Source organism: Chlorocebus sabaeus, chromosome 3, assembly GCF_047675955.1.
Source record: "Chlorocebus sabaeus isolate Y175 chromosome 3, mChlSab1.0.hap1, whole genome shotgun sequence".
Lineage (NCBI taxonomy): Eukaryota > Metazoa > Chordata > Mammalia > Primates > Cercopithecidae > Chlorocebus > Chlorocebus sabaeus.
This window is the reverse complement of record NC_132906.1, coordinates 92,174,597-92,200,111: the sequence shown is the minus strand read 5'-3', so window position 1 is coordinate 92,200,111 and position 25,515 is coordinate 92,174,597. Positions and strand designations below refer to the sequence as shown.

General features: G+C 49.4%; 1 protein-coding gene across 1 annotated transcript in view; it reads left to right on the top strand.

Moving 5' to 3' along the window:
- The window catches only part of RAB20 (RAB20, member RAS oncogene family), a 36,351-nt gene extending 11,460 nt beyond the window's left edge, over positions 1 to 24,891 (top strand). Inside the window, exon 2 of the mRNA XM_007960880.3 lies at positions 23,767 to 24,891. Within this exon, the coding sequence (XP_007959071.3) occupies positions 23,767 to 24,299 (533 nt within the window). The 3' untranslated portion in view covers positions 24,300 to 24,891. The remainder of the gene's footprint in view (positions 1 to 23,766) is intronic.
- Positions 24,892 to 25,515: the final 624 nt, after the last annotated feature.

The following is a 25,515-nucleotide window of genomic DNA, read 5'->3' as shown; positions in this document are numbered from 1 at the left end:
ATTGCAAAGGATACAAATGAACAGCCACACGAAGAGACACATGGAGCAAGGTCTGGAAGGGGTGCCACGGAGTTGGGGTGAGTTCTTCTTCACCTTCCTGTCGGCCTCCACGTGCTCGGCTTTCCGGGAGCTCCCTGAATCCTGTTTTCAGGGCCTCTTATGGAGACTTCGTTGGTTGTCTGTGATGGAGGCATGGGCATCATGTCAAAATGTGATTGGAAAGGCTGGGCGTGGTGGCTCAGGCCTGTCATCCCAGCATCTTGGGTGGCTGAGGAGGGTAGATCACTTGAGGTCAGGAGTTCGAGACCAGCCTGGCCAACATGGCGAGACTCCGTCTCTACTAAAAATACAAAAACGAGCTGCGCATGGTGGCGCGCGCCTGTCGTCCCAGCTACTCAGGAGGCTGAGGCGAGAGGGTTGTTGGAACCCAGGAGGCAGAGGTAGGAGAGGCAGCAGTGAGCTGAGATTGTGCCACTGCACTGCAGCCTGGGCAGCAGAGCAAGACTCCATCTCAATTAAAAAAATAAAAATTAAAATTAAAAAATGAATTTAAAAAAGCGTGACTGGACAAAAAGGGTGCAATCTAAGACCAGCAAGGCCTGTCTGTTCAGATTCCTCACACCTGTCTGCAGCATTCCTTCCTCTAGGGTATGGGGCAGGCCCTCTCTGGGAGGAGAGTCTAATGACCCACCGGCAGATTAAGTCCTGCCTGGGCCAGGTGAAAGGAGGGCAGGGGAAGGTCAGAGAGAAAGATTTTGTTCCTGAGGCCTAAGGCGCCCAACATTATAACAAAAGACCGTGACAATGGCTGTAAGAATCCTGAGCTAGGTGAGTTCCCTGGATTCCAGATTCGGGGCTGAAGAAGCTAGAAATTCAGAAATGCCAAAGGGCACAGGCAAAATGAATCTGTATTCAGGAATTCAGCTTTTGTCTGAAATATTCCTTCCTGCTTAACCCAAGCTGATACAAATCAACACTTAACTTTTAATAGCTTATATTCTAACACAGACGAAGCTAAGCTTGTAGCTCCAAGCAAAGCATGTCGTAAATGTCAGGCCTCTGAGCCCAAGCCAAGCCATCGCATCCCCTGCGACTTGCACGTATACGCCTAGATGACCTGAAGTAACTGAAGAATCACAAAAGAAGTGAAAATGTCCTGCCCCGCCTTAACCGATGACATTCCACCACAAAAGAAGTGAAAATGGCTGGTGCTTGCCTTAAGTGATGACATTACCTTGTGAAAGTCCTTTTCCTGGCTCATCCTGGCTCAAAAATCTCCCTCACTGTGACTCCCACTCCTGCCCGCCAGAGAACAACCCCCCTTTGACTGTCATTTTCCTTTACCTACCCAAATCCTATAAAACGGCCCCACCCTTATCTCCCTGCACTCTCTTTTCGGACTCAGCCCGCCTGCACCCAGGTGATTAAAAAGCTTTATTGCTCACACAAAACCTGTTTGGTGGTCTCTTCACACGGACGTGCATGACAGTAAATATTTGCTGATTTGTTTTATGGACTCACAAGATGCTGATGGCAATGGATGTGTTTCCCCCCTCTGGCCTGGCCGCTGTCCACACACTGGTCTGAAGCCTCAGCTACCTCGTGCTAGGGTTCTGCAAGGAAGTCAGGGCAGTGTCCTGTGAAAAACTGGCCTGGAAGGTTTTGAATCATCACACACATGTTCAGGCCTCTGGGTTCTGTAGGGACCCAGCCCTTACCTTGCTGGGGCCCCTGGGCTGTGAGAATAACAGGCATTTATCATGCTTCTGGGTGCCAGACATCACACTCAGTGCCTTCTGGCATTGTCTGTTGCTCCGGCATCCACTTTGTGTGCTTGGTGTTATCCTCACCTCTCGGTGCACATGAGGAAGCTGAGGCCCAGCGAGCCTAGGGAGCTTGCCCCAGTTGCATTCCAGGTTGGGGAGTACAGATTTGAGGTGGGTTTTTGTCAAAGTCCACCCTTCCTGGCACTGAGCTGGTTAAGAGGCTGTGATGGAGCCAGGAGCCCTCACATTGGAGCAGTGTACACAGACAACCCCCCCCACCCATAAAACAGGAACAGAACAGACCTAACCAAGAAATCAGGTGTACCCGCCATGCTCCCCTGGTGCCTTCGTGAGGATGGAGGCGGGTGAGACGGAATTGTGGACATTTCTAGAATGACAGGAGTTTTTTGCGGTTTTTTTGTTTTTGTTTTTGTATGATTTTGAGACAGAGTTTCATTCTGTTGCCCAGGCTGGAGTACAGTGGTGTGATCTTGGCTCACTGCAACCTCCACCTCCCAGCTTCAAGCAATTCTCCTGCCTCAGCCTCCCGAGTAGCTGGGACTACAGGTGCGCACCACCACACCCGGCTAATTTTTGTATTTTTTGTAGAGATGGGGTTTCACCATGTTGGCCAGGCTGGTCTTGAACTCCTGACCTCAAGTGATCTGCCCACCTGGGCCTCCCAAAGTGCTGGAATGACAGGCGCGAGCCACCGTACCCAGCCGAATCATGGTGTTTTCTAATCTATCATTCTGCCTTGCATTATTTAAAATTAAAAAAAAAAATTGTTGGATCAAAAAGATGTAGCATTCTAACTGAAGTTGCCTTGAGGATACAGCCTCTTTTATTTTTGTACTCTGTTGACCAGGTTTCCTATTTATATTTTGAAAGTTCTTAATTTTATTACTAAGAGCCTTCACGGGCATAAAGAGTTGCTCTGGTGGTAGATACACAGTTACAGAATACCTGCTACAGGAAACTCTTTTTGCTCCAGGTTATATCTGAAATGCTTACCTATATTTGAAAGTAAGTGTTTAGATACAAAGAAGAAATGGGACGGCCTATTTGCAATATTGTTGTGTGGGCTGATTAGCCAGCATTAGCCTGTGGGGTCACGCAGTCTTCCCAAGACTGAGGTTCCAGTCTGCAGACTTTGGCCTTATATTATAGCTTTGGCCTTAAATTATAGCTGATGCTTCCACAACACTTAGTGTGTGCCAGAAGCTATGCAAAACGCTCCCCCATTTTAGCTCCTTTAATCCTCTCTGGGACCGTGGTAGGTAGCAAGGTTTTTCTCCAGGAAGTGGTGGAATGGGATCTGATCTGGGCAGACCTGCCCGAGGGCTTATGCACTTAATCTCACCACGCCTGCTGTGTCCGTCATAGAAGTGACTTCTGTCCTAAAGTGAGAGTGAAACCGGAAAAGAATTGCTCCAGGTATGCATTGACTCACACAATGTAATAAATGTAGGTCGGGCTACATTCTGTTTTGTGCATGGGGTGCCTGTGAACTAGAAAAGTCCTGCTGCACCCAACGGTGGTAAATGAAAAATAGTTTCAACCTGTGGCCTGTCTCATCACTAACAAGATCAATGTATTAAGATTCCTGTTAACACTTTCCCCAGGTGAATTACACGCGCTTCATTCACGTAGGAAGCTTGCTGCACCTCGTGTCTGAGACGCGCTTTCTCATTTATGCAGAGCCAGCTGGTTCAGTGAGTTTGAGGCAGGGGTCCGTTCCTTCCCTGACCTTGGCTGCTCTAGCTCAGGACAGTCTGGTTAGAGGAGGCGCCGTGTAGACCGCTGTGATTTGGCACAATAGTCAGCTTCCTGGCCTTGACTGGTGGCATTCCAGGTTTCTGACATATGAGTCCTTGAGAAGGAAGAACACTTTCTATTGTTTGTGGTACAAAAGTTCAGCTTGGCCAGGCGTGATGACTCACGCCTGGAATCCCAGCGCTGTGGGAGACTCAGACAGGAGGATCCCTTGAGGCCAGAAGATAGATACTAGCCAAGGCAACATAGCGAGACCCTGTCTCTACTAAAAATTGAAAAAAAAATAGCCAGGCATGGTGGTGCACGCCTGTAGGTTCAGCTACTGGGGAGACTGAGGTGGGAGGATCACTTGAATCTGGGAGTTTGAAACTGCAGTGAGCCGTAACTGCACCACTGCACTCCAGCCTGGGCAACAGAGTGAGACCCTGTCTCAAAAACACATAGACAGACAAACAACCCAAAAAACAAAAAACAGAAGTTCAGCTTATACTGTTCACAAATGCTTCAGGTCAGTTAAGATTTGTGAGCCTGTCTGTCACCCAATGCCATGCATGACACATGCTTAGCCCTGTCACACAGACCAAGGGTGGCCTGCAGAGCTGCTGAGGGCATCAATAAAAAGTGAGGCATATCTACTTAAAAATGGAAGACTCGTGTAACCGTGCTTCCGTGTGGGCTGGAACTGCCTTTCGGGACGCTACCATGTTGTGGCATAACTTGAAATGACTTACGTTGCCCAGATAGGTGAATTCAGGGCTTGTACCTTTCCCTCACAGCTGTATTTGGGATCAGCAGGTTTTCTTTTTAGATGAATCAGTTGGAGCACTTATAGAAAACATAATGAAGATATGATCCTGTCTCTGAGTCTCAGTGATCTCGTCTTAAAACTGTAGTAGTCAACTTTATTTCCAGGGACAGCTTAAATAAGATGACAGATGTACAGGGGCCCAGCATGGTTCTCGGCTCTCAGTAATACAATGTCATCTTCTTTCTCCTGGCACATGATAGGCTCCCTTAACCTTTGTAAAGGGTGATAAGGATTGAATGGCTGAGGCTTTTTTTTTTTTTGGTGCCTATCTCATGGGGTTTCTCTGCTATGTGAAGGAATCACTTTCAGAATTATGGATTGGAACGGCTCTGGTTGGACATTGACTTTTCGTCTGCTTTGCTGTATGCTTGGTCCTGGTTTCTGAGTGAAGACTACAGGATCCACAGTGTTTCTGTGGAGTCAGATCATGAAACAGGAATGTAGAGCTCAGAAGTAAATGCAACATTTTCCCCCACATCAAGGCTCTGTAGTGATTAATTGCTTAATAATAGAGAATGAAGGACTGTAAAGAGGTCCTTAACATTACAGGGCGTATTTTATAGACTCCTGTTGTGTCCTTTTAATATGTTGCTTTGTATGTCCTTCTTTTTGCGGGGGAGTGCAGGAATTTTATCGTCTTCCCGAGGTGGCACTGATGCACTTCTCTAGACTTGTCCAAGCTCCAGGGGGCCCACGTGTCCACCTCAGTCACTACCTCAGCACAAGGAACTTCAAGCTCCTTCTAGTTTTAATATCCTGATGTGTGTAGAGTGAACACTCAGTGAGTGTGAACTTGCTCATTCGTTTATTCAGCACTTTTTGGAGGACTGCCCATAAATCAGATGCTCTGCTAAGCGTGGGCAAGTGGCAGCAGATAGAATACACAGCCCAGCTGGGGAGACTGACCGCAGACAAAGAACATTCACAGTACAATTTCTAACACGGGCTGTGACGAAGAGTAGGGGGTGCTAGGATGGGACTAATTTGGGAGATCTAATTTATTTAATAATTTTTAAATTTTTGTGAGTACATAGTAGGTGTATATATTTATGGGGTACATGAGATGTGTTGATATAGGCATGCAATGCATGATAATTGCATTGTGGAAAATGGGGTATCCATCCCTCAAATATTTATCCCTTGTGTTACAAACAACCCAGTTACACTCTTAGGTATTTTTTAATGGAAACTGTGTTAGTCCGTTTTCATGCTGCTGATAAAGACATACCTGAGACTGGGAAGAAAAAGAGGTTTAATTGGACTTACAGTTCCACATGGCTGGGGAGGCCTCAGAATCATGGCGGGAGGCAAAAGGCACTTCTTACATGGTGGCGGCAAGAGAAAATGAGAAAGAGGCAAAAGCAGAAATCCCTGATAAAACCATCAGCTCTCGTGAGACTTATTCACTACAAGAGTAGTGTGGAAAAGACTATGCCCCCATGATTCAATTGCCTCCCCCTGGGTCCCTCTCACAACATGTGGGAATTCTGGGAGATACAATTCAAGTTGAGATTTGAATGGAGACACAGCCAAACCATATCTAAGACCAACTTGAGTTTGAGGGTGTGTAGTGCGTCACTTTCCCTCAGTGAGGCACTTTGCCTGTGTTTCCACTCTCACTGTGGCACTCCTCTCTGGTTCTGCATGTGTCTTCTTAGATGTCACCCTCCACAGGCTCTGGTATTCCTGTTTGTCTGTGCCACACGTCTCCATGCCTTCTTGACTTCTTTGAGCTGGTTATGACGTAGGCCTGGCTCCTTCATTGAATGAGTTAAATGAGATCTTTAATGTGTCTTTAGTTTTACATCTGTATTAGAGTCATGATTTTGCCCTTGTTGGAAAATTATTTTTTAACATGTGTCAAAGTAGAATTGCTTTAAAATCCCACTCATAGATTCAATGCAATCACTATCATAATTCCAATGGCATTTTTTACAGAAATGGAAAAAAAATTTCTAAAATTTATGTGAAACACAAAAGACCCAAAATAGCCAGCAAAATTCTTGCTCAATTTTGAGCAATAATAAAGCTGGCAGCATCACACTGCCTGACTTCAAAATATGCTACAAAGCTATAGTAATCAAAACAGCATGACCCCAGCATGAAAACAGACACATTGACCAATGGAACAGGGTAGAGTGCCCAGAAACAAATCCACATGTTTACTGTCAGTTGATCTTTGACAAAGATGCCAAGAACCTTTGGGGAAAGGACAGCCTCTTCAATAAATGGTACTAGGGAAACTGGATATCCATATGCATGACGAAACCAGATCCTTGTCTTACACCATATACAAAAATCAGGCTGGGTGCCTGTAATCCCAGCACTTTGGGAGGCTGAGGCAGGTGGATCACTTGAGGTCAGGAGTTTGAGACCAGCCTGGCCAACATGGTGAAACCGCATCTCTATTAAAAATTAAGAAATTGGCCTGGTGTGGTGGCAGGTGCCTGTAATAGTAGTTACTTAGGAGGCCAAGGCAGGAGAATCACTTGAACCTGGGAGGCGGAGGAGGTTGCAGTGAGCCGAGGTGGCACCACTGCACTCCAGCCTGGGTGACAGAGTAAGACTCCGTCTCAAAAAAAAAAAATCCACGTTTGATTAAAGATTCAAGCATAAGACCTGAAACTATAAAACTATTAGAAGAAAACATAAGAAAAAAGCTTTGCAGTATTGGAGTATTGGTCTGGCTAATGATCCTTTTTTATGTGACTCCAGAAAGTACAGAGAACAAAAGCAAAAATAGACAAATGGGATTGCATCAAACCAAAAAGCTTCTGCAGAACAGAAGAAACAATCAACAGAATAAAGAGAGAACATCCAGAATGGGAGGAGATATTTGGAAAGCATATAGCTGATAAGGGATTAATATCCAAAATATATAAGGAACTCAAACAACTGAGTAACAAGAAAACAACCAGATTAAACAATGAGCAAAGGGCCAGGCACCGTGGCTCACACCTGTAATCCCAGCACTTTGGGAGGCTGAGGTGTCAGAGGATCACTTGAGGCCAGGAGTTCAAGAACAGACTGGGCAACATAGCGAGACCCTGTCTCTACAAAAAAAAAAAAATAAGAAAAAATAGCCAGGTGAGGTGGTGCACGCCTGTAGTCCCACCTACTTGAGAGGCTGAGGCAGGAGGATCGCTGGAGCCCAGGAGTTTGAGGTCACAGTGAGCCGAGATCACACTACTGCACTCCAGCCTGGGTGACAGAGTGAGACTTTGTCTCTAAAATAAAAATTAAAAAAAGTAAAATGAGCAAAGGTCCTGAACTAAATAGACATTTCTCAAAAGAAGACATACAAATGGACAACAGGTATAGGAAAAAAATGTTCAATATGACTAATCAGCCAGGTTAGAAGTACAATGAGCTGTCAGGTCACATCCATTAGAATAGTTGTCATCAGAAAGGCAAAGGGTCAGTGCTAGTGAGGATGTGGAGAAAAGAGAACCCCGCACGCTGCTGGTGGGAATGTGAATGGGTTTGGCATGGTGGAAGACATGATGGTTCCTCAAAACATTAAAACTAGAACTAACAAATGATCCAGCAATCCTACTGCTGGGTATCTATCTAGAAGAAAGGAAATCAGTATTTCTCAGAGACGTCTGCACTCCCGTGTTCACAGTAGCCAAGATACAGAATCAGCCTCAGCTTCCATTGATGTGCACGGATCAAGAAAATGTGGTATATATACACCGTGCAGTACTATTCAAGCTTAAAAACGGGGGAAATCCTGTGGTTTGTGAACCTGGAGGACATCATGGTAAGTGAAATAAGCCAGATACAGAAAGACGAATACCACATGGTCTCACTGGTGCCTGGCATCTGAACAAGTTGAACTCACTGAGGCAGAGTGGAATGGTGGTTACAAGAGGCTGGCAGGTGGGTGGGGAAAGGGAATTGGGGAGCTTTTAATCAAAGGCTACAGAGATTCAGTTCTGCAGGCTGAATCAGTTCTTCAGGTCTAACATAGAGCCCCAGGCAGGTGACTGTAGTTAACAGGACCATGTCACAGGCTTGAAATTGGCTAAGAGGGTGGAGTTGAAATGTTCTCACTGGACACCTATGGTAACTACGTGCAGTGATAGATGTGTTAATTAGCTTAATAGGGGTAATCATTTCATAATACATCAAAATATCATGTTGTACATCTTAAATATGTAGAAATTTTGCTTGTCATTTATACCCCAGAAGAAAATACAGCAAGTGTTCTGATTAAAAAAAACAACAACAACAAAAAACAAAACCAACAAGCACCTTTATTATTTGGCAGTTCCTTCCCCAGGCTGATTGCACCCTGTTCCTGTTGGTGGTGATCACTGGTTACTGTCTCTGTGGGTGAGCATCTGGGGTCTCTCATTCCAGATGTGTAAAATGTGGACACAGATAGTGGGGAGAAAGAAATGCAACTGTGAGTACGTGTATGTGTGCATGGATGTACGTGCATGTGTGTGAGTGTGTGTGTGTGGCTTGACACTCTGCCTGACCCATGAAGTAAACTTGCAGTCAGCTCTTAGGGAAGTCCGTGAAAGGAACACTGACTTGGTTAAAGGAATCAGATCCAGTTGATTCAGGGACACTGAGGAAGCTGAGCCCCAGGCAGGCGAAGGGCTCTGGCCCAGATAATTCCACTTATACCAAGATTAGGGCGGGCAGTTCCCTGCTAACCTGGCTGCTTGTCCTAGAAAATGAGAAGTCAGAAGGAATGGAGGAAGTTTTAAATACTTTCCAAGTTGACATTGTCACTGGAACTCTTCTGGTGAATCTTGTGTGAATGAGAAGATAAGAACCAGGTGAGCTTTCAGTGTGGCAGTTGTATTGCTATTGTGCCTGGGCTGATAACAATTTCTGGATTGTTTGAAGACACTTTGTTCCCATTTGCTAAAGCTGTTGCCCTATTGTTTACTTAGCCAGGCACTTTTCTACAGCAGTTGCAAAAGCACATTCGAAACCTAATTAATTCCAAATCTGATTAACTCTGGCCCTGTTACCCTGTGCCACAGCCCCAGGCGGAAGGGATGTTCCTAAGGCCTGGGGGTCAGCTTTCACTGCTTGAGGAATCTGTTGCTGCGCTGTGACCTGTGACCATGACCAGGTGGACAGTATCAGAGAAAGGCAGGAGAGTGGTGAGGTGTGAAAAGATCAACTGTCAGGTTTTATTTAGAGTGAGGGGTGGTCGACTCTCACCTTGGGTTGATGAGAGGCTGAAGCATGGCCGTCTCCTCCTCTGCAAGGTCCTCAGGCTGGCAGCAGCAGAACCCAGGACCCAACCAGGCCTCCTGAGCCAGATTCTGCACTTTAACCTGATGGCCAAGTGACTCCCATTCCAGGGGCATAGGCAGCTTCGCAGGGCTTGCTGCAGCCCAGCAGAGACGAGCCCCGTGAGGGTTGGGCAGCGGAGAGCATGCTGTTCCAGCTCCTCGCCTTCTTCGTAGACACTATTTTGCATGAGAGAGAGAGATATGTACATATTCCATATATAATGTGGAGGTTTTTATTGTGGTATAATATACATAACAAAATTTACCATTTTAACTTTTTTTTTTTTTTGAGACGGAGTTTCACTCTTGTTGCCCAGGCTGGAGTGCAATGGCGCGATCTCACCTCACTGCAACCTCCGCCTCCTGGGTTCAAGAGAGTCTCTTGCCTCCACCTCCCGAGTAGCTGGGATTAGAGGCACCCACCACTCCGCCTGGCTAATTTTGTATTTTTAGTAGAGACAGGGTTTCACCATGTTGGCCAGGCTGGTCTCCAACTTCTGGCCTCAGGTGATCCACCTGCCTCTGCCTCCCAAAGTACTGGGATTACAGGCATGAGCCACTGCACCTGGCTTCCCTGTTTAGATTTTAAAAGTTTTCTTAATACGATATTTATAATTAAGTCTTGACTTTGAAACAGGTTAGAACGTGCTTTGAAAAGAGCTGAAATAATTTTAGTTTTACTTTATTTGAAGACGTTAGCAAATACCTGCACGTTTGATAATCTCATTCTAAAAATTCATTGTTACAGGATAACAGAGTATCTATGGAAGGTAAAGGAGATTGGATTAGATATGCTGGCATGTGCCAGTGTGTGTTGTAAAGCTAAATCTGTTATGTAAGTGTGTTTTTTGGGACTTGCCTGTTTTTGTTAACATCAGAGTATTAAAGAACATCTCTTTGAGTAATTTGGTTTTGTCATTGAACTATTTTTAGTAAATTCATGTCTGAAGAGTGACGTGATTTGAGAACTAAGCTTCTTATTGCTTTACATTCGTCATTTTTCCAGAAGCCAAGTAATGAGCCACAGGTTTGGAACTACTTTATCTGCAGGTAGTGGTTTGAGTGGTTCATATGGCCTAGGACACTTGCTTTGTTTTTAGTTTATCCTTCAAATCATTGAGCAGAGACAACAGAAATGACACATGCAGGTTTGGGTAAAAATGCATTGATGTGGCCAGGCGCGGTGGCCAGGCGCGGTGGCCAGGCGCGGTGACCAGGCGCGGTGACCAGGCGCGGTGGCCAGGCGCGGTGACCAGGCGCGGTGGCCAGGCGCGGTGGCCAGGCGCAGGTGCTTGATGAAGCATGCCGCTCCGTATGTCTAGGAGATGGTGTTGGTCCCACCCTGAGGTTGGTCTGTCCATGACGAGACATTTCCCTCTTCATGAGTTTAGTGGCAGCTTCCTCTTCAAGGCGCGGACAATTGATGGCTTCTTTGGCTGGACAAATTGTTCGTTTTTCTTTGATAACTTTTTCAGTCGTTACCGCCTCTTTCTTCTCATATTTCTGAAGAAGGACAATGAACTGGACAACTTCTTGTTGTGTAAATTGGGTTAGAGGGCATTGCTTATTCTTATACTAGTGACATTCGGTTGATGTAAAACAGTGAAGCGGCCAGGCGTGGTCGCTCACGCCTGTAATCCCAGCACTTTGGGAGGCCGATGTGGGAGGACTGCTTGAGCACTGGAGTTCAAGACCAGCCTGGGCAATAATAGTGAGACCCTATCTGTACCAAAAAAGTAAAAATAAAAATTACCCAGGTGTAGTGGCACCAGCCTGTAGTCCCAGCTACTTGGGAGTCTAAGGCAGAGGATTGAACCTGGGAGGTCACAGCTGCAATGAGCTACGATTGCACCACTGCACTCTAGCCTGGGTGACAGAGTGAGACCCTGTCTCAAAAAAAAAAAAAAAAGTACAAGTAAACTAAACATAAAAACAACCCCCCCGCCAAAAAAAGCCATTTTAGATATTCCTGTGCATGTGATTTCTGTGAGCTGTAACTTGTTTCCGGAAGCGGGCAGTTCTGCTGATGGGCCTGGAGGTGACCCTGCCTCCTCCTCTCTGAGCTTTGGTTGTCTGAGTTCAGTGTTCTCTGGCCCATCCTCACTGACTTCTCCTTTAGTGGAGTTCACTGAAGTTCATCATCATCTTGATTTTTCCCCCGCTTTCCTCGGGGAGAGGAAGTGGGGAGGCAACGGAAGCAGAAGCTTCTCTTGGCTGCCTGACTCTCACATGGACCTTGGTGAGAGGAGACGTCATTCTTCCTGACTTTCGGTGCCTGTCTAGGGGGAGGCCATCCACCTGCCGCCCAGTCCATGCTTTAGTAGGGATCTGAGTCACCAAGCCCCACAAAGTAGGGGGCTTCAAACAGCAGAAGCTCATCCTCTCCCCATCCTGGAGGTGGGGTCTGAACTGGCATCAGCAGGGCTGTGCGCCTCGGGAGGCTCCAGGGAGAGGCTGTCCCCGCCACTCTCCAGCTCCTGACTCGTGCTGGCCGTCCTTGCCTGCGGAGCTGTGGCTCTCATCTCTGCCTCTGTTTCCCTGTGGTCTCCTCCCTGGGGGTCAGCCTTCACATCGTCTTCGCCCGTGTGTCTCTGTGTGTCTTCTCTAATAAGGACACCAGTTAGATTGGATTAAGGGTCTGCCATACTCCATGGGGTCACATTTTAGCTCATCACTTCTGCAGAGACCCTGTTTCCAAATGAGGCCACATTCACAGGCCTTCATCAGAGATGAAGACTTGAACATGTATTTTTTGAACCCATAATAATACATTTATGATTTCAGTTTTAAACAGAAAGTGGTGTTTCCTGCCCTCTGGCTCACCTTCAAGGAGAGAAATGAAATCCATTTCTGTGTTCGAAGGTCCTGTGCGGCTTCGAACAGGACCCAGAGCTTCGGGCACTGCTGCTGGGCCGAGAGCGCGGTGTGGTCCGTGGGCGCTTAGTAGCGCGGGTCCAGCCCCTGTGTGGAAGGCCTGGGCCCGGCGTGCGGGTGCGTGCGGTGCTTCACGGCTGCCTGTGAAAAGTTAGTCACTGTATGGGCGTTTTGTGGAAGGGCCCAAGCCGTGAGGCACTCAGAGCAGGCAGGAGGAGAGGTGGAATCTAGAGAATGGGCTCCAATCCCGCCAGCAGAGTCTCTGAGCCTTGACTTGCTGATCTGCGAAAATAGCAAACAGAGACTTCCCAGGGTGATCTGAGGATCCACAAAGACGTGACCCACACAGTGGTTGTATGAATTAGCTCCGTGCGTTATATATTCATTTCTGTAACTTCACGTCTCCGTCATGCCTGTTCCGAGTAGCCCGTGAGTGTCTGCTGTGGTCCAGGAGCTGTACCTGGCGTTCAGGGTGGGTTCCGGTCGGGGGTCTCCGGCTCTGAGCAGAGTCTGCTCTGTGCTGTCCAGCATGGTAGCCACTGGCCACATGTGGCTTGGACTTAGAGACGTGGCTAGTTCTAGGTGAGATGTGTGCTTTTCACAACGAGGAAGAATTCTGAATTTAAATTCCTCATTACATTCTCCGTCTCCCTGCCAATAAAAGATGTTCCTGGGCTGGGCACGGTGGCTCAGGCCTGTAATCCCAGCACTTTAGAAGGGTGAAGCGGGTGGATCACTTGAGCTCAGGAGTTTGAGACCAGGCTGGGCAACTTAGTGAGACTACATCTCTACTAAAAGTTAAAAAATTAGCCAGGTGTGGTGGTACATGCCTGTAGTCCCAGCTGCTTGGGGGCTGAGGTGGGAGGATTGCTCGAGCCCAGGAGGATAAGGTTGCAGTGAGCCATGATTGTGCCACTGCACTCCAGCCTCGGTGACAGAGCGAGTCTGTCTCTATTTAAAAAAAAAAAAAAAAGATGTTGCTGGATATGTCTTCTGTTCGTTTTGGAAATCATATTTTTCCGATTTCACTGTGTAGTTGTCGAACAGCCGGCAGGAGAGGACTTGTGCATTTATGGTGAGGTCCGGTCTTGTGGAGTTCACACTCTTTTTGAAACCTGCTAGGAAGTCCCCCCGGGGGTGCACAGTAGGGGAGGTTCCTATTGGATCTGCATTTAGAAAGATAACTGCCTGGGCAAGGAACCCTCAATGAAGAAGTGGCCAGTTTGGGTCAAAGTGATCCTTGCAGTTTTCTGAAAAGCCCCTCTCATGCCACTTCCCCTGCCCTGGACATTTGGCTGAGGGGCAAGGCAGGCATCAGGGCGTGGTCGGCACCCGTGGCCGGCACACCCGTACATCGTGGTGGCAGCACCTCTTTGTTTGTGGGGGGCTTGGCCTTAGGAGACAGCCTGAAAAGTGGGGAGCTGCACGGGCCTCTCTGGAGAGCCTCAGCTTTGCAGACAGCCTCCATCCCAGGGAAGCAGCCAGGCTTCCCCAGAGAAACAGACCCAGCAGGGTGTGTGTGAGCTCAGGCAAGGCTGCTGTGTCGCTGTCTGGGGGCTGAATTCCGTCCTCTCTGGAAGAGCTCAGTCTTTGCTTTTTGGGCCATCAGCTGATTAGACGAGGCCCACCACATCACAGAGGGCCGTCTGCTTTCTCACATCCACTGGTGGAAATGCTGATCCCACCTAAAAAACACCTTCCCGGCCATGTCCAGGTTAGTGCAGGACCAAACTGCTGGGCACCGGGGCCCAAACACATACAGTTCCCCATCACGGTGGCTGGAGACTGGCAAGCCCGTTGGCTCTCTGGAGGCTCTGATGCATGTGCGTTCTTGGGGGAGGGCCTGCCCACTGCATGGGGCCTCTGCCTGCTGGCTCTCCGCTTTCCATGTACTGGCGGGGGCAGGTGTGTCCAGCCAGGCCCTGTGCTGGCTCCAGGCAGCCCAGCTCCATTCATGCACCCAGGGACTCTCATGGGCCCTCCTTCCTATTGCACTAAAATCAACAAGCGATTGAATACAGTGTTGGTTATAGTGATCAATTATTCTGTTCTAATGCTTCTGAGGGGATGGTTACTTCCATATCCCATTCTCTCTTTTTGAGGTAGGGTCTTGCTCTGCTGCCCAGGCTAGAGTGCAGTGGCACTATCACAGCTCACTGCAGCCTCAGCCTCCTGGGCTTAAGCAATCCTCCTGCCTCGGCCTCCTAAGTAGCTGGGACTACAGGCACATACCACCATACCCAGCTAATTAAAAAAATATTTTTGTAGAGATAGGGACTCACTGTGTCACCCGGGCTGGTCTCAAACTCAGGGACTCAAGGGATCCTCCCCCCTTGGCCTTCTGAAGTGCTAGGATTACAGGTATGAACCACTGTGCCTGGCCTCAGCGCACCGTTATTTAACCAAGTTCACTATCAGATAGTTTAAAACAACAAGCCTAGTGGGAACATAGATCATGCCTGTGGAGATGGTCCCATGACTCTAAACTTTAGCCAAAACTCATCAACTTTACAAAATAGAACTAAAATAACCTTTTGGCTCGTGTTTGTGGATGCAACCTGCAAACACTGGAAAAAGCATGTATTTTTGAATAATCTCTGACGGGAAGTACGTCACAGCTACTCTAGGCTGTGCTGCTGCTGATGCCATTGCTGGAGTTGCTTATTTTGCTCCCATCTCTGGTCTGGGAATATTCACTTTTCCTTTCCTCAGGCTGTCACATCGATGTTTTGTGAGCTCCCTGCCAGGGGCCTATCCGATCTGGCAAGGCAGAGAACTCATCTTAAAAGTTTCTGTTCTCCGCTGGGCACAGTGGCTCATGCCTGTGACCCTAGCACTTTGGGAGGCCAAGTTGGGAATATAGCATGAGCCCAGGAGGTCAAGATTAGCCTGAGCAGCATAGTAAGTCCCCATCTCTACACAAACATAAAACAAATTAGCTAGGTGTCGTGGTATGCACCTGTGGTCCCAGCAACTTGGGAGGCTGAGGTGGGAGGAACACTTGAGCCCAGAAGATGGAGGCTACATTGAGCCATGATTGTACCACTGCACTTCAGCCTGGGTGACAGAGCAAGACTCTGTCTCAAAAAAATAATTAAATAAAATAGGCCGGGCGCAGTGACTCACGCCTGTAATGCCAGCATTTCGGGAGGCCAAGGTGGGTGGATCACTTGCGGTCAGGAGTTCGAGACCAGCCTGGCCAACATGGTGAAACCCTGTCCCTACTAATAATACAAAAATTAGCTGGGCGTGGTGGCAGGCGCCTGTAATCCCAGCTACTAGGGAGGCTTAGGCAGGAGAATTGCTTGAACCCGGGAGGTGGAGTTTGCAGTGAGCTGAGATCGCATCGCTGCACTCCAGCCTGGGCAACAGAGGAAGACTCTGTCTCAAAAAAAAAAAAAAAAGTAAATAAATAAATAATAAAAGTTCCTGTTGTCTGAGTGTTTACATTTCGTGGTAGGGCTCACTTTTCAATGAATTGAAATACCAAGCTTTCTAACTCTTACATTTCAATAGCTGCCCTTTGATTTCCCACTTGCACTGGGTAAATTGCTGATTTTCACTCCTGGTGCATGTGGTACTCACCTGGGGCGCTTGTAAAGCTGATACCAGTGCCAGCCCCGCTCCTGGTCCTGGCAGCTGGGTCAGGGTCTGAGCATCAGCATATTTTAAGTCTCCCCACCCCATGCTTAAGATGTGAGCCAGGGCCGGGCGCGGTGGCTCAAGCCTGTAATCCTAGCACTTTGGGAGGCCGAGACGGGCGGATAACGAGGTCAGGAGATCGAGACCATCCTGGCTAACATGGTGAAACCCCGTCTCTGCTAAAAAATAGAAAAAAATTAGCCGGGCGCAGTGGCGGGCGCCTGTAGTCCCAGCTACTCGGGAGGCTGAGGTAGGAGAATGGCGTGAACCCGGGAGGCGGAGCTTGCAGTGAGCCGAGATTGCGCCACTGCACTCCAGCCTGGGCGACAGAGCGAGACTCCGTCTCAAAAAAAAAAAAAAAAAAAAAAAAGATGTGAGCCAAGGGTGTCTGTGGTTTCTGATGGCTGTCTCAACCCACTCTCTTATTTACACCATTAGTAAAAGCGACACAACCCTTGGGGTAGAAGCGTGGCTGTGTTTGGCTTTGGGAAGGCTGAAGAGTGAGGTGGAAAGCACTTGCGCAGTTTTCAGTTCCCCAACAGCGGATCAGGATTACTGTGGCTGCTGACTTCCCTTCCTCTTGTGCCTGAACCCTGGGCCACGTCAGCTCCACTGATCTGGCAACATCCGGAGCACCCCCAGGACCAGAGAGAAGGTCATCATCTGAGAATAAGAAACATAGAAGACTGGTCCACTGCAGAAGTGCCCAGTCGCCCCAGGAGGTAGTGTGTAAATGGAGGGATGACGAGACCCGGGACATGGGCAGCCCTGGGATGGTGGCATCCATCCTTAGGTTTGGGAAGAATCTCACGATTTATGGAACAAACATTTCTATTATAGGGCCTAATATGCTGGGCACAGCTCCCGGCAGTTTACCTGTGTGCAGATTCTGGTTCCTCAGCCACCCTTTGGCAGGTGCGACCCACAGTTTAGTGATGGGGAAACTGAGGTACCGCTTGTCTAAGTGACTTGCCCAAGGTCACGTGGTGCGGATTTGAATGTAGTCTGTCTCTAGAGTGGGGGCCCTTTACTGGAATGCTCTGCAGTTCCTGCGCAGTGAATTAGCCGGCACTTCCAGGATAGTTCTCTGCGTAAAATGTGGCGCTCCCGGGAAGGCAGCTGCGCCCCGCAAATGCCTGTGCTCTGTGGGATCACAGGGTGGAGGGAGGCTTTTCTCCTGCCAGGCAGCCCACCTTCCTCTGCTTCCGGGGGTGGTTAGACCAGACTCCCTGGGGTGCCTGTTGCCAGTGTGCTTGTCAGGACTCCACCCCTCCTGTGTCTGTTGCCTACTTCCTTCTCCATCTGTGCCTCAGTTTCTCCTGTGAAACATGGGAAGGGGAAGCCTGCATGAGCATAATAAACCCTGAGGACTCACACTGTGCTGGCCATGCTTCTTCCCATTGCTGATGCAGCGCTTCCTGTCCTTGATACGGGGACGGGATCGTGGAAGTTAACAGCTCATTCCCTGCTATAAATTACCAAGTCCTGCTCTGGCTTCCATTTCTCTTGTTTAGACAGAACTTAAAACCTCATAAAGTGAGTGGAATTAGCTCTTTAGGTGAACAGACACAATTGTGTTTTTAGATCTGTAAATTCCAGTAACAAACCTGGTGGGACCTGCCTCCCCAGGACCTGTGTCTGTGTAGAGGTGGGGCAAGTGGGACCTGCCTCCCCAGGGCCCTGTCTGCAGTGGGGGTGGCGTCTTCAACTCTGGCCGCTCTGGACTCACCAGTTAAAGTCCTGGTCAGTTTTGCTGCATTTCAATAGTGTTAGTCTGTCTAACAGTGTTAGTCTGTCTAACAGTGTGGCTGATCAGACACTGGAGGCGTTATTACAGATTCAGGCTACCCTCACCACCAGGGGTAACTGACGTCTTCGTCTGTATGTGCTGGTGACATAAAGCTTAGCAGATCACTTATGGATTTGCTACATAGACGAGTAATAATTCCTGTACAAGTCGAACCTAGAGCCCCAGGCTCCTGTGACTCACCCATCTTCCCATCTGCTTGGCCCGAAGACAGCCCAGGCTAAAAGGCGGGAGAGTCTGGCAGAAGGCTGGGCTCCCTCCTTGGGCTCAAACACCTGCCCCCAGCCCTGATGATGTGCTGGACCAGCAGGCCCGTGTTGGTAGTGGCCACGCAGGCTCGGCAGCCTGGCTCCGTTCACCAGACCAGGGTTGGCAGCTCACTGATCCTTGGCTGCATTGGTTGAATTTGAACCCATTTGTGATTTTTCTCTTTTGCCCTGTTTCTGGGGCAGCCCTGAGGCTCTGGCATCCCCAGAATTGGATATGAGGCTGTTTATTTCTCCAGGAAAGTCCAAGTAAACTACCAGAATTCTTAGCGCTTTGGCTTCAGGATTGGTACTGAGGGACTCCAGTCGGGGGGAGAAGGCAAGAGAGAAAGAGATGCCTGATCCTGTTTCCAGGGAGAGGGACTTGGAAGTACCCAGTTTAAGCCCATACTTGTAGACAGGAAATCAACACTCTGAGAGATACAGGGGCTGACATATGTATGGGGTGGGCAGCAGGGGGCTGACGGCCCGGTTCAGAGCACGTTCACAAACTACCAGAAAACGCATGAGGGTCCTTGGATTCAAATACACTGTAAATCCGTCAAAGCCAAGTGCAAAAGGTCAGGTTGTAGTGACACTATCTTATCTTCATTGTCTTATGTTCACTGTCGTGCCTTAAATACCAGAGCCCCTACTCAAATTCAATTAGGATTAAATTCAGAACTTCTGTTCCCCGCCGGACTGGCCCTTCTTGGTGTGGACAATGCGCTCATTGACAGCAGCCTGAATATTCCATTAGCAATCCTAAAAGCTATACATTATCTCCAAAGCAGTATTTTAGAATTTCAGATATAAAAACTGCTTGCTTGTAAATTCTTTAGCTGGGGCAACTGCATTTAATTGGTTTGCATTCATTAATGGGTAGATAACAGATTATAGAGTTCAAGCAACAATTCTTCCTTTTTTCTGGCTAGCATTTGTGATTCTTCAGTTGCCATTTCCTTTCATTACTAAGAACTTTCCTTTTGTATTATCATTTCCTTTTTTAGTTTCTTAAAGGCAAAGCAGACATTTTTATGCGGAATGAAAAACTATTTTCGGCATAGGCATCAACAGTTCTCCCTTTGGCCCTAGTGAACTATGTAACAGAGACTTGAAAAAAATTCTTCCGGGGTAGCTGGAATGTCCCTGACTCCGTGTTCCCGTAGTCACACTCTTGTGAAATCTGGTAGGTAGAAGCTGATGACATTTTTAGCTCACGTAAAAACCTCGTGATGCCTGGACTGTTATCTATGGGATTAGTGTGCCTGAAACAAAAGTCTTAGTACTGTGGCAATTATGGAGAAGCATTTTTCTTTCTTTTCTGTTTTTTTTTTTTTTTTTTTGAGATGGAGTTTCACTCTTGTTGTCCAGGCTGGAGTGCAGTGGCGCTATCTCAGCTCACCGCAACCTCTGCCTCCCAGGTTCAAGCAATTCTCCTGCCTCAGCCTCCCTAGTAGCTGGGATTACAGGCATGCATCACCACGCCCGGCTAATTTTGCATTTTTAGGAGAGATGGGTTTCTCCATGTTGGTCAGGCTGGTCTCAAACTCCCGACCTCAGGTGATCCACCTGCCCTGGCGTCCCAAAGTGCTGGGTTTACGGGCATGAGTCTCTGCCCCCAGCCTTCTTCTTCTTTATTATGACCATTTTAAATTTATTTTAGAGATGGGGTCTCACTCTGTTGCTCAGGCTGGAGTGCAGTGGCATGATCATAGCTCACTGCAGCCTCGAACTCCTTGGCTTAAGTGATCTTCCCTCCTCAGCCTCCCGAGTAGCTGGGAGTACAGGCATGTGTCCCCCTGCCTGGTTAATTAAAAAAAAGAATATATATATACACCTATATCTACACACACACATATAAATTATATATATATATATACATAGAGAGAGAGAGAGATAAGAGCCTTGCTGTGTTGCCCAAGCTGGTCTCCAACTCCTGGCTTCAAGTAATCCTCCTGCCATAGCCTTTTCTTTTTTAAGCTAATGCCTGCTATATTGGAGTTTAAAGGCTCTTGATCATCATCTTCTGTAGTGGGAGAATGACTGGATCTGGGGGACGCTGTTTGGTTTCTGCCTGCTGCGGTCCAGGCCAGCTTGACCGGAAACGGGCTGACTCCTCAGTCTGAAGCTCACCCCGGTAGGCATGTGGAAGGGAGGAATGTTGCCCTTCAGGTGCTGAATTCCAGCGCACAAGCTGCCTGCCAACAGGGTGGCTCTGTCGCCCAAACCACAGCATTCCCAGGCTGGCTTTTCCCAGAAGAGGGAGGTGACCCGGCTAGCTCTGGCACTTTGACCCTTAGACTGGCAGCAGGGCACATTCTTCTGCCTCCTACCAGAGCTGGTCTGGGCTCAGCTCCCAGCTCACTTTCCCGCCCATCCCCAAAGGGCACACTGTCGGCTTCGCTGAAGGGGAGCTGGAACCCACGCTCGGGGCCTGGGAGACCACAGTGGTCAGTAGTCAGGTCCGTCTGGCTCTTCTCACAGGACATGAGCGTGTGTCTCTGTGGGCTCCTCTCCCCAGGGTTGCCCAAAGGGTGACCAGCCTGCTTTAAAATTCAGGCAGCATCGCCTAGCAAGGTTTGAGGACTTGAAGTCATCAGAATGTGACCATTTCAGGAAGACTGGGGATGGAAATCAGACGAAATTTGGTTGTGTTTCTTGGCTTTTTGGCTCTAAGCGGTGGTTTATTGGCAAAGGACAGTCTGCCTTAGAGAGCCACATATGTGCAGGTGATGTGCGTTCAGTCCATGCTCCAAAGCCCCACAGACCAAGCGTCCTTAACTTCATTTGTGTCAAGATCCCCTCGGCCCCCGAGGCGTATGAGCCCAGGACCCCTTCTCAGAACACCGTGCCCAAGTACGTACAGTCACATACAAAGGTAACCAGCTGTCCTTAAGTACAGCCATCCAGAGCCTTTTAAAATTATGATTGATATGTGGTCCATGTTCCACATATTAATGAATGAAGGTGTGGCAGGCCTGAAGGGTTGTGGGCATCGCACTGGAGTGTGGGAGGTGGCTGGCATGCGGATGGAGGCACCTGCTGGCCTTGTTGGTGATGAGTGCCCCTTACCGCCATTTCTGCAGTTTGCTGCCAATATTTATAGTGGAAGGAAGTGGTAAATTTCAGGTAGAGCGTGGTGAAAACAAAGATGACATTTTCTCCCACATTCAAGGTCATGGACCCTATGAATTTGGTTTAGGACCCCAGTGGTTAACAGCCCTTGCTACTGGTCGACGCTGTCCACACACTCAGGGGAAGTTGCCCTCAGAGTGACATGGGACCATTTATCATTTAGAAGCTGCTGATGATGGCCCACTGTTGCATTTTGGTTTGCCTAAATGTGATCTTTAGAACATTTTGAATTAGTTTTGAATGCTTAAAACTTGGGAGATTAAAATCCACATTGTTAGCTTCTTTTTAAAAAATCAAAATCAGGCTTACTTTTCCCAGGGAAGGGATTGGAACAGGGCCTGGACACTCCCCGGGTGCCACCTCTCTCTGCGCCAGCGCCCCAGCAGCCTCATCCTTGTTCAGAGGCACTTGACCTTGCGTTCTGAGCTTGAGAGGGGAGGCCAGTGCTGTTGTCAGTTGTTCCCAGCTCTCCCTCTTCTTAGTCTAAGGGCACGGCCCGGGAGGCCACACATGCCCTGGGGAGGAGGGGAGGAGCTGGCCTGCAGCTTCCAGGCCTGTCTGCAGAGGCACCTTGGGATGGCGTCTGAGCACAGGTCTCAGTCTCATTCCTCTTTGAAAGCGTGCCCCTGGCAGGTGTGGTGGGGAGCAGGTGCTTTGTGGTTAGAAGATCTCACTTAGGGTTTGCTCATTGGTGATTGAAACAGATTCATCACCAGGAGCGCCTGTGAAGCCCCTTCCTGCCTGCAGAGAGGGCCCATGCCACGCACAGCCTGCTCGGTCCGTGAGAGGCAGGTGGGGGCCATGGTGCATGCTGCCGCCTCTCCCACAGCTGCTTCCTGAGAGCTCATCGCCCCAACCTGAGAGCTCATCGCCCCAACGCGCCAGATGTGCCCAACGATGAAAAGCATGCCGAGGCCTGGAGGACATACCAGCAGGCGTGCTCGGCTGGACCCTCCCTGCTGGGGGCTGTCACCTGCTGTGTGCACTGCACCTGTCCCAGGAACACCTGCCTTGGCCAGATCTGCTCCCCTTGTGGGAGTCTGTCCTCCAAATCTGAGTATGCAGAAAGCTTGTGCTACAGGCAGGAGTGTAGAATTCTGCCAGAAAGCTCCTGGGTAGCCCTTGAGTGACTGGCAGGGAGCTGCCTGCCGGTGGGGAGGTGAGCAGGCCCCCTTGGGGATCTGTGCACTGCTGGTGGGATACAAAGGTGGCCCTGGGGCAGATGTCGGGAACAGGACACTATGGATATGCAGGTGTTACCTGTAGGGAGTGTATTCTGACCCGGGTTGGTTTGATTAGATGACTGCATTGTAAAAGTACACAGAGACCAGGACCTTTTCATCCCCCTTTTTAGCCATCAGTTTGGGGGCCTCTGCATTTATATACAGGGTGGTGGCGGGTGTTCCAGTGCCCTGGCCCAGCCTCCCTTGAGCGCTGCTGTGCCTGACTCCCCCACACTTCAGTCTCCTCGTGGAAAGCGTGTGTGCCCTCACCGACCTTGTGAGGCCGAAGTGCTGGGGGCACGGGGAGAGCGGAGGCCCACACTCCAGGCACTGCAGGGTGTGTGCCAGCTGGTCCTGTTCCCTGCCAGACCCAGCGACAGACAGCACCTTGTCAGCAGCCAATGTGTTGGCGTTGAGCCGTGTCCCGAGGGTTTGATCTCGACCTGGAAATGTTTTGGGAGCAGGCTCCCAGCTTGCCTGCAATGGCGCGTACCTCTGTCTGTTTTAAAGCCTGGAGGGCAGGCGGGGCTGCGGCACCCGCAAGAAGTGCAAACGCTGAGGCCTGGCTCCTCAGAAATTCAGATTCCAGTGAGGGAGAGAAGATGTCCACTGTGTCCTAAAAATCCTGTGAACACTGCAAGGTGCTGTGCGATTCTGGGCAGGTAAGTGCAGGTGTGGTTTACAACCCCTGTTGCGAACTCAGAAGCCCTCCCCACAGCGCCTCCTGGGCAGGGCAGCACAGGGCAGCTGGGAGCACCCACGGGGTGTAGAAGGAGGAGGGTGAAGGGACATGGGCACACTTTGCTTCCAGAGCCTACGTTCCTGAGTCAGCTTCTATCTCAGCAAGGGCCTTGGCCGTCGCTGCCTTTTTCTGGACATCAGTTCTTGATTCCTTCCATCTCCAGCCACGGCTGGGGCCATGACTCCATTGGAGTTGAAGGCAGGGAGGGCTGTGTGAATGCCTGAGGCCTGTTCTTCCTGAACATTCTTAGATTCGATTTCCCATCTACTCCGGGCACCCAACAGCTTGTTTTCTCGAGGGGCTGCCTGCTCTGGGGATGGTGCCTATGGGTGGCACGTTCTCCATCAACTATGTTTAAGCATTTCATCCTGTATGTGTTGCCCTAAAAATAAACATCCCTGTGGGACGCTCCCTTGCAGTGTGGCTGGTGGCTGTGTTCTGAGATGAGAGATAACCAGTCTTTCTGTCCCTCTTCTCCCACCAGGGCGGGAACAGTTCCATGGCCTGGGCTCCATGTACTGCCGGGGGGCAGCCGCCATCATCCTCACCTATGATGTGAATCACCCGCAGAGCCTGGTGGAGCTGGAGGACCGGTTCCTGGGCCTGACAGACACGGCCAGCAAAGACTGCCTCTTCGCCATCGTGGGGAACAAAGTGGACCTCACTGAGGAGGGGGCCTTGGCGGGCCAGGAGAAGGAAAAGTGCAGTCCAGATACGGATGCCGGGGACTGTGTCTCCCCCAGGGTGCCTAAGCAGGTGCAGCTGGAGGACGCCGTGGCCCTTTATAAAAAGATCCTCAAGTACAAGATGCTGGATGAGCAGGACGTGCCGGCCGCTGAGCAGATGTGCTTTGAGACCAGCGCCAAGACCGGCTACAATGTGGACCTCCTGTTTGAGACCCTGTTTGACCTGGTGGTGCCAATGATCTTACAGCAGAGAGCCGAGAGGCCGTCACACACAGTGGATATATCCAGTCAGAAGCCACCCAAGAGGACCAGATCTGGGTGTTGTGCCTGACTTTCGAGGGCCTCCTGGACTCAGACTGTGCATGTGGGAAGGGGTCTGACCAGGCAAGCTGTGATCTGAAAGGAGCAAGGAACACCAAGGAATTATTTTCCAGAGTGACACATGCCGCAGAATGTTGGCGTGGAAACGATGGCTGGCTATGAAGAGGAGGTCAATGTGTGTGGTCTCCTCGGTCTCTGTCAGAGGGGTGGGGAGGTGGGGAAACAGGAATCCTCTGCAAAGCCCAATCTGCAGAGTCGAGACCCCTGGCGCTCTCTGCCTCGCTGCCCGGCACTGCTCCTTTGCAGCCAGCCTCCGACGGCCCCTCACCCTTGCACAGGCAGAAGCCTGCGTCTGCACCTGCACCTCTGACCCTTTCGGCACCCTGGGTTGTTACCACGTCCTACAGCTTCGACATTTCTTGTTCCCAAGCGTTTCTCTTCACTGTGAGTTGTCTTTGGTCCTCCCACTTGGTACTTGTATCTTGATGCTTTATAATCCTGACTCTAGACATGCTCATTTGTACAAAATCAGGAATAACTGTTTTTATACTGATTGCAGCAATGTTGGTTTCATGTATTATTAAAGAGGATTTTGGGAAACACTTGGGTATTGAGACTGAACTGACTTCATTTACACCCCCAGTCCCAGGGTCTCTTTGTGGGGTAGGGTGGGGGGCGCTGGGGAGATGGCTGCGAACTTGAGATACGTCTCTCTTTCTGCGGAAGCTGTGTGAAATCCTTACCAACTGCAGAATATTTAGATTGGCCCATCTGCCTAGTTTTCTTGATGACTTGAATTCCAATAATAGTAGCAAAGCTAAAAGCTCTGGTTCTGCTGAAGTGTGGGGCACCTGAGCACCCAGGTCTCTGAGTCAGAAACCCCCTTTGGGTCTGCTGCTGCTGGCCATGGGGTGGCTACTTTATTGGAAGATACCAGACAGAGACGCCAGAGACAGTAGATTTGTTTTCCCAGAAATGTGACTGAACGAAGGCAGGCCGGGGTCGGGGCTCTGTGTTGGGAGGCAACATGGAGTGGATGGCGCTGGGCAGCAGGTTTCATGAGTGCTGTTTTTCTTTCTTCCATCTTTCCCTTCCCTCCCTTCCCTCCCCTCCCTCCCTTCCTCCCTTCCTCCCTTCCTTCCTTCCTTCCTTCCTTCCTTCCCTCTCTTGCTTTCTTTTCTTCTTTTTTTTTGTGATAGGGTCTTGCTCTGTCACCAGGCTGGAGT